At 39.3% G+C, this 8,798-nt stretch overlaps 2 protein-coding genes across 2 annotated transcripts; one reads left to right on the top strand and one right to left on the bottom strand.

The window, feature by feature from the left end:
* The first annotated feature begins 1,957 nt into the window (after positions 1–1,957).
* cfap144 (cilia and flagella associated protein 144) lies at positions 1,958–3,123 on the top strand. The gene is made up of 4 exons (XM_078258487.1): positions 1,958–2,078; positions 2,494–2,553; positions 2,714–2,817; positions 3,028–3,123. The coding sequence occupies exons 1-4, from the start codon at positions 1,958–1,960 to the stop codon at positions 3,121–3,123; spliced, it is 381 nt and encodes a 126-aa protein (XP_078114613.1).
* Positions 3,124–3,154: 31 nt separating this feature from the next.
* Positions 3,155–7,445, bottom strand: ebna1bp2 (EBNA1 binding protein 2). Its single transcript, XM_078258486.1, has 9 exons — positions 7,246–7,445; positions 6,706–6,789; positions 6,315–6,487; positions 5,944–6,067; positions 5,019–5,108; positions 4,691–4,766; positions 4,380–4,470; positions 4,083–4,257; positions 3,155–3,959 (listed from the first exon to the last, which is right to left on the bottom strand). Exons 1-9 carry the CDS (start codon positions 7,339–7,341, stop codon positions 3,912–3,914), a joined length of 957 nt encoding a protein of 318 aa, XP_078114612.1. The 5' UTR covers positions 7,342–7,445; the 3' UTR covers positions 3,155–3,911.
* Between the last annotated feature and the right edge of the window lie 1,353 nt (positions 7,446–8,798).

The raw sequence follows: 8,798 nt of genomic DNA, 5'->3' as shown, positions 1-8,798 counted from the left end.
AACTCAAAAGCTGCTTTGATGATAACTCGGCCCGACACTGTGACAGGAGCCGGGGAATAAAGCTTGACACTGCAAGCCCTCCCATCCTCCCGTAATACATATTGCTCACTCTTCCACGCACACATACACAGGGGACTTGTCACCCATCCACACTGAAATCACTGAAATCTCCCCCTCCAGTGTTTGAGTTATTACCTGTTTCCATTATATCTTTCACGCAGGGCCAATAAAGCGTGAATCCGGTTATGAGACGGGAACCAAGAGCAGGACATCTCAACCTTTATTAAGCTGTCTGTTACTGAGAAGCACATAAACACAAAGCTCACAGAACCACACAAAGACAGAAACGGGAGAGCGTAAAAACAAAGTGATTATTTCCAAGAAGAGCAGATGGGACAGTGTGAGGGAAGAAATGCTGGAGGAAGAGGAGGTGGAGAAACCAAATGAAAGGGAAATGAAATGTGAGCAGACAAGTGGGGAGAAGTCAGCAGGCAGTGCAGGATTCTAACTGTAGCCTTGAGAGTATATCAGCGCACCCAACAGCAAACCACCCAACCACAAGTACTATTTACAAGATGTGAAAGTACTGTTATTTATGTGTGATCCGTGACACCGCAGAAAGCAGGGGAAGTCAAGTGTACTACAAGACAATGTGAAGAAATGTCAGTCCACTTTTTTTTACAGTCACTGCACTGTCACAAGGTCACTGGTCATCTCGGGTAGCTCTTGATACTTTTTAAAAGTTTGTGTCTCGTCATAGTGTGAAATGCTCACAGCTGTTAAGCCATGCAGACACACATGCACTCGTACAGGCTAGTGCACATGCAGGGAAAGTGTGTGCAGAAATTAGACTTACAACAGACAGTCATGGTAAGTGAACTGAGAAAAATACCTCAAATGTCAACTGTCGCCCTAAGAGAACATATGCAAGCAAAAAAATAAAAAATAGCACTCAGGCAGGCTACATTTTCTTACAGTCTAGACATAGCCTTTTTATTCATTCAGCGCTTTTCCGCTCATTTTGATGGGTTTGTTTGCTTCAGGCAAGTATTCTCAACATGGCACAAAACAGCAGTCGTTTGAAGGAAAAACAGCATTTATTATGATGAACAAATGGCTCCTGGGAGTCGGTAGGAAGACTGCAGAGCTATGAATATTGTATAAAACGCTTTAATTGCAAAAATATTCAGCCTAAACAAACACGTTAAAACACATCTTATAGTATGTAGGCTATTAATTCTACAGTGATCTTTATTAAAAAAAAAAGTGTATTAACTGTTAGAATAATAGAGTATATACAGTAATTTTAAAATTAGTTTGTCTCTACTTTATGATGTAGGATAATGTAGCTGAGTGGTGGAAGAAATAGCCTACTCAAATCTTTTACTTAGGTAATCACAATTTAAAGTACCCAAAGTTTAAAAAAGTAGGCTTAGGGGAAGTTAAAATAAGGAATAAATAATAACATTATAAAATATAAAATAAAGTAATACCATTTAGACAGTAATTGCGATGAATAAACTGAGCGTGAACAGAAATTTGGTAAATGCATATGCATAATGAGAAGTAATAGTATTGGCCTCTGAATTGTATTGAAGTAGAAGTAGAAGTTGGAAAAAATGGAAATACTCAAGTAGCAACATGTACCTGAAAAATGGTACTTAAGTACAGTGCATGAGTAGGCCTAAGTGTAATAAGTTACTTTCCACCACTGCTGAGATATCTGTATGTTGCAGTATAAAAGGATTACTCTACTGTACTCATCAAACAATGACCAAATCTGAGCGCGCGGCTCCGCCATGTGTTCGAGTCACGTTACTGCAGCGCGAGGCGGTGTTGACAGTTGCTAGGTAACGAAATCAGTTATAAACTCCTTCGCGTCTTCGAAAGCGTCTCTGTTTTGCCAACTCTCGGCTTCAGTGCTGATTTGTTAAAAAAAAAAAAATAAATAAAGAACATGGCAGGAAAGGAGAAACTGGATTTGGTCCATCAAAACGCAATTCATGTTGAAACGATCCTGAAAGAGCAAAGACAACAGAAACTCCACACGGAGTTCAGCATCAACCCACACCGAAAACGTAAGTCAACGGTCTGTCCTGCTTCACCCCGTCTTCTCTCTGTACAGATATAAACAGCTCAAATTGAGATTAAATAAAAATCTCACAAAACTTTAGCAGTGCCATTCTGCCCAAATACTTCAAGTCAAAATTTCTGTTAATACGTTTGCACTCTTGAATGTATGACATCTTAGTATTGTTTCACAGTTATACTACTTTTACCTAAGTAAAAGATCTGAGTACTTCTTCCACCACTATGTGTGATCCAAATGTGAACAGAAGGGTATCAATATTAACACAATTGGAAGCACCACTTGCAAAAAGTGAAGTAACATAAATAAAAATATCTGTAATGTTATCGGTTGATACATTAGACTGTGAATAAATTGTTGCATTATAACTGCTTTTTTCACAATGTGTTTCCACTACATTTTAGTACATGTTCTGTCAGACAAACCCATGTCTAGGAAACCAAAAGAAGATGTTGCAGAGAGCTGTAAGTTAACATTGAGTCCCTTGATAGCAAAGAAAAGTTCTTTTTTTTTAAAAAATAAAATCACCATCACTTTACTCCAGATCCCTGTGATGTATTAGATAGACAATTAATGTTTGAGAAAATCTGTTACTGATTATGCAAATACATTTCTCTTTTCCAGCGGAGTTCATCGAGGCCTTCCACAGGGCCCGCCAGGAACCCACCAAGAAATATGCAGTTCCACAGACTGAGAGTCAGGAAATCGGATGGGTGTCAACTCCACTGGTGAGGAAAACAATTCACGAGAATTAATAGCCAAACTGCAGGAAATTGTGAGCAGCTGCACTTAGTTGGAGTAACTAAATTCAATTAATTTCAACAATCAAATCCAAAGATGGTCTTATGTAATGGTAATTTTAATTACAAAATGGTAAAATTGAAATTATCTCCAGAGCTTACTCAAATGCTGATTCTGTCCATTATTTTTTTCCTCAGATCCCATCGAACCGCAATGACAAGAGATTCAATTTCTACCGATTCAGCTCGGATGTTACCAAACACAAAGAATCTGCCCTGCGTTCATCACATTAGACCAAAAGAAATAATGATCATTTCCAAAAAGTGAGCAACCTATGTTCAGATTTATTTGTTGATCATACAAACATACAGGTGTCATCTCCAAAACTGCCCTTTTGCATTTCCATCTTAGCAAGCTAAGAAAAAGACTTGTGGGGGCAACATTTGCACATGTCTTTACAAAGCAGACTTGCCCATCACATACTAATCATATTATAGGAAAGGGCAAAACTAACAGCTGCTCAATATTATAAAATGTCATGTCACATGGGAGACAATCCACAGATCATGAGCAGAGTTAGAAAAAAATAAAACAGAATACACCAAACTCCAAAGAGCACACAATGTAAAATAGACGGCAAGGAGGCTGGTGTAGTTAGCACCTTATCAAATACGCATATGGAAAGACAATTATATGTCCATAGACAATAAAACTGGTCTATATCAACTAATAGAGAAGAAAAGACATTTTCTTTAACATTCAAATTGTTTCTTTTTGGAAAAAAAAAAAGACTTTGTGGTGTGAGTAGCTCTATGTAGTCCACTTTTGGGTTAACCATTTCTGCAAGGAGAGACCTTTTCTTCACCAGCCATGTCCTTCACACAAGCTTCCTTAGCAATAGGGCGGGACGTCCCTTTCTCTATGAGGCTTGAAGTGTCCTCCATATCAATCAACAAAAAGAGTAGAAGAAAAGCTCATGTTCTCCTGGTGTATACGGGGGGAGAGACTGGGGAGCAGGTGAGGGAAACCCTTCCTAGAAACAATGTCCAAGTCCAGCCTATTGACCAGCCTCAGTCAGTTTTTACGAGCGAGACTTTATCTTCTTGCGCACAGACTTGCCCGGCCGTTTCTGAAAAACAAAGTGGGAGAAAAACAAATGAACTTCTCTGCAGCGCGGAGCACACAGTAAATCTAACATCATGGCAATTTCTACATTTATTGAATCAGTGTTTCACATGTGTGTGTGACTCACATTTTGTTTTCCTCCCTTGCCGCCTTTCTTCCCTCCCTTGCCGCCCTTTGCATTAGCCACTTTGGCGCGGAAACTGGAAACATCGTTGTGGCTCTCCTTGGTGTTCCACTTCTTTCCACTCTTCTTGCCTCCAAAGCCAAACCTCTGGTCTTTGTATTTCCTCTTGGCATTGAGGCTGTCAAAATAACAGTAAAATGTTTGGCTTTTTGTGAAAATGCAACAAACGTCAAGGAGTTATAAAATATCGCGCTTGAGTTTTATGACTGCAATGTGCACAGCTGAAATGTAACACCTTACCCCTTCTTGTTTGCCGCTTTTTTGGGGCCCTGAGCAGAGTCTTTAGCCTTCTTCTGGTCTCCTTCCAAGAAATCCAATTTGTCGGTCATTCCTGGGGGTGGAGATAATCACAAATCAGAAACCTCAATTTGAAAATATTCTCACACATCAAAACATTTATAGATAACCTATGTTAATACCCTTTTACAGCAATTTACAGAGGTTCCTTTTCCCCAGGGCACAATAAATGACACAGTAATACATGTTTCAGTTTTGTCAGGCAGTGAAACTAATGTGTGAATAAAACCACACTTCTAAAAAAAAAAACTCACCTTTCTGGTATTTCTTTACAGAAGTCATCATAGCTTTCTTCTCTTTCTGCCTCTTCTGGATAACTTCTATTTGGACCTGGCACATATTCAAAATTCATGTTAATTCTTCACACCAAAAGAGGAACTGTGGCTGCTGGTCTAGCATCTGTTTCTGCATACTTTCCATTATCATTACAAACCAATGATAACCAGTGTGAAGGCAGACCTATAGTACACATAGATGGGCGACTTTATTCTTTCATGTAAGAAAGGTACTTTAAAGACTGGACCACAAGAGCAAGATGTTTGAGATTTATAAGAGCGATAACCTTTGAAAACAGGGACCAACCTTTTTGCCGAACTTTCTTTGCTCACGCAGTTTCTTGGCCTTCTCCGACTTCTCCAGCATCAGCTGCTTTGAGATCAGCTTTTTCCTGATCTGGACAGAGGAACAGAAAACATTTGTGTTCCTGCAAATATTAGGATTGAAATCCAATGGGAAGAAAGAGCAACTGTGCTGAGCTCCTTAACCAATATGTGTGATAACATGTCAACTGCCCACCTAGAGTATAGATTAATTAAAGGCTCTCAGTGTCTCCATCACCCAGAATAATATGTAAGGGATAATGTAGAGCAGTCATTATTGTGAAATAGAACCCAGTGGGTGATGCAGGTCTTGAATCAGCCTGAAGGGGTTCAATTCACAATAATGGCCGGCTCGCTCTACTTTATCCCGCTTATTACACAGCTACTCCTACAGAGGTTACCCGCTGATAATGCGTGCGTCCCAGGCAAGGCGGTTAACTTCACCGCTGATGAGCACGGCTCTCGGGCAGAAGCCAGGTCGCCCTGGTCAGTGAGCTAAACATGTTTGCACAGTTCCCATTGGCGCCGTTAGCCATCCCCGTTTCCTCCACCCTCTCTCTCCCTATGTGATCCACTGATCAGCGGTATGAGCACAAACATGGATTTAAAAATTGGTCCGCCAGAGTCTATTCTCAGAACTCCGTCCAAGGCAATGGTCTGTTATACAGAAATAACAGACCATAGAATGCAGCGATTGACCAATCCGAATCAAGTATTCAACCAAGCCGTGTAATAATTACAAATAATTAGAGGAGAACACAGCTGTAGGTCTTGCAGCTCTGTTCTTTCGGTACGATTAATTTGATTTTAAAATGATACGAGTATGACTTTGAACTTGTTTTGCTTTAACTACATTTGTCAAAACTGCACCTGTTTTATAGAAGTGTAACATTCGAGAACCAGCTCACCTTCTGCATGTGCTGATCGGACTTGGCCATCTCTGCAAAGTAATCGTCAGGCCTCTTGGTGGCTATGCCATGCTTGTTTAGGAGAGGCAATGCATCTAGAACTGTAGCTTGAGCTTGACGGTAGCTATAAGTGTACAAACACAGAGATGTATCATGCAAGGGTTAAATATGTGGCAGGGTTAGATTTTTCTTAATGAGTATTAAAAACAACAACAAAAAAAACACCATGTATCCTCAAAAGCATTATATAAATTAAATATCAATCACAGTGTCCAACACTGCCAACCAAGAGTTTCCGTTTTGGTGAACTTTCTGTAAATGGACTCAATGACTTTTTAAATCACATGTTGCATCAAGTTATGGTCACTCACAAGAACATCTCTCTTTGGAAGTCATCATCTGCATTGACATCTCCGTTGGCCGCACTTGGAACTTTCCCTTCAGCTTTGGAAATGACGTCTTCAGCCGGCAGGTTGGTCATATCCAACCGTTCCACCCAGGGAAGCTCTTTGCGGAAACCAGCAAGGCACTGTTTCAAACCCTCCTGCATCGCAACACACACATGTGAGGTAGTGTTATTAACAAATATCCAAGTGTGTTAAGTAACATTATTGTAATAGTTGCAAGATTTGATCTATTCATACGTTTTCATTAGGTCATCACTAAAATGATCTGTTTAAATTATGTCAAACGTGTTTTCTTTTCATTTCCTCCATACCTAATATACACCAAAACTGGACAGGAAATGAACATTTCACTCACCAAATTGTTGACAAACTTTTTGGGTTTATCCACCAGAACGTTCATCCCTGGTTTCAACAACCCCTTTGCAAAGGCTTCTTGAAGCTAAAGAAAATAAAATGTGGTTATAGGTATTAACGTTAGGCACATTCTGTTACATAAATTGTGCCCCCCAAAAACCCTTAATGCCAACGTATAAGCACCTACACACTACAGCATGCTAAACCAAAGTAAGTCTCAGAATCAGGTATCTTGTCAAGTAACGTGTTATAACCACAATATATCCGTTTTTAAAATGCAAAAGAGCAAAAATAACAACCAAGGAATGTGCATAAGCTCACAGTATGGTAACGAGGTAACGATATAAAGAATATGTGCAATGTAAATAAATAAATATTACACCAAGCATTACAGGCTTCGTCCTTTTGACCGTTATCTCCTCACATAACATCACTGTAAACAGCACCTTTTCAGAGTCCCGCACAAATAACGTTAGTTTTGCAGTTGTTAAATTTGGCTTGCTAACGTTAGCCAATGTTAGCATATCAACGGTTCACTAACCTCATCGTCTGATAATTCACTGTCTTCCTCCTCAGAGTCCTGTCCGAGCATTTCCTCCTCCTCTGCTGACTCCATAGTCCTGCTATCGATAATCATAAGATGACAATATGTAATCTAGCTAGTTGTTTTAAACGCGAGGAAATCCGATGTGGATGTACGGCTCCTCACATGCATGGAGCTTTTCACGTGGGAAGGAAGTGACGGAGGGTAACGGTGTACCAACATAGTCCGCCGGCGGAAAGGATGTGTGAAATCAAAGGTTCCTACATGGGGGGAAAACTTCTATATACAGATTATGTCTATGTATGTCATAGTCCTATGGGGGGGAAAGATCTACTACAGGAACGTGGTGGCGTTATCTTTGAAAATATTGTAAGTACGTTTTTCTTCAAAACATTGCTATCGTATTACTTTTTATTTTATTGAAATTCCCCTTTTACACCTAGATATAAACACATTTCATTATTGTAGTTTTTGAAGGACTGCAAAACAAATGTTACTTATATAACAGAGATTAGGCCTACATCGTGAAAACCCATGTGAAATGTAAATTAGTGAAAATAAATTTACTTCGGACAGATAACTGTATGTAATGTCAAGAGATTCCACCTAGAGGTGGTGTCATGCACCAGAGCAGATTGTAGAGATAGATAGATAGATAGATAGATAGATAGATAGATAGATAGATAGATAGATAGATAGATGCAGATCAAAGTTTAGAAATATTCTACTTTAATCCTCATGAGTTTCACTTGCCACCTCATCAACAAATACACTTTTTCAAAGCTATGGGTCTACTGTAACCTCGATATGATTTCCCTGCACCTCACACACATTGTAATGTCTTTTTTGAGTGAAGGCCATCAGCCCCAAATGTCCAACATTAAAGTCCAGTGAGAAGGTCAGAGTTATTGTCCAATCTGCAGCATTATCACTTTGCACTGTAGTCAGAGAAAGGATGGGAACCACAACCATTCACTTTTATGTTGCATAAAGAGACTTTATAGTCATCTTTTTAAGTCATAGTCATGTGTGGAGGGCCTGCAGTTAGAGAGCCGGAGCATGCACATGCTGAATGCTAATGCTGTGCTTTGCCCAGTGACCATGAACGTAACTTGATCTTACTCAAAATGTGCAATTTTTAAACAAGCACAGACCCTGTCAAAATGCATGTAAAACTAACAAAAATACAAAAGATGTTTGCAATCTGGTCTGTAATGTACTTGCTTGAAAAATGAAACTCCATTATGTGTTATATAGGTTTGAAATTAATTAACAATCAAAAAAACCTAACACAGATGCTGTACACTGCAAACAAATGTGTTATATTATTATTTCTCAATACTTTTTTTTTCTCCCTACACAAAACTCTCCCGCTCTTATATCAACATAATTGGCAGTTTGAGTCATCCTCTTTAATGGTGGTTTTCAAGATTGGACAGGAGCACTGTGACCTAAAAAAGAGTGTGCAGCCATCCTTCTAATGGCAGGCTCACTTTTGCAACAACTGCACCATTACAGAGATCAAAAAATATTTGTTCAACATGGTATTA

The sequence above is a fragment of the Sander vitreus genome, chromosome 9 (genome assembly GCF_031162955.1).
Source record: "Sander vitreus isolate 19-12246 chromosome 9, sanVit1, whole genome shotgun sequence".
In the NCBI taxonomy this organism is placed as follows: Eukaryota; Metazoa; Chordata; class Actinopteri; order Perciformes; family Percidae; genus Sander; species Sander vitreus.
Note: the sequence above shows the minus strand (reverse complement) of the source record. Positions and strands in the feature narration are given on the sequence as shown.

Excerpts from the sequence above, each read along its gene's own strand:
- ebna1bp2 (XM_078258486.1), bottom strand. The coding sequence starts at position 7,341 with ATGATTATCGATAGCAGGACTATGGAGTCAGCAGAGGAGGAGGAAATG. Across the intron at positions 6,488-6,705 it reads AAAAGTTTGTCAACAATTTG|GAGGGTTTGAAACAGTGCCT; the intron begins GTGAGTGAAATG and ends GTTGCGATGCAG. Across the intron at positions 5,109-5,943 it reads CCGATCAGCACATGCAGAAG|ATCAGGAAAAAGCTGATCTC; the intron begins GTGAGCTGGTTC and ends TCCTCTGTCCAG.
- cfap144 (XM_078258487.1), top strand. The coding sequence starts at position 1,958 with ATGGCAGGAAAGGAGAAACTGGATTTGGTCCATCAAAACGCAATTCAT. Across the intron at positions 2,079-2,493 it reads CATCAACCCACACCGAAAAC|TACATGTTCTGTCAGACAAA; the intron begins GTAAGTCAACGG and ends ACTACATTTTAG. Across the intron at positions 2,818-3,027 it reads GATGGGTGTCAACTCCACTG|ATCCCATCGAACCGCAATGA; the intron begins GTGAGGAAAACA and ends TTTTTTCCTCAG.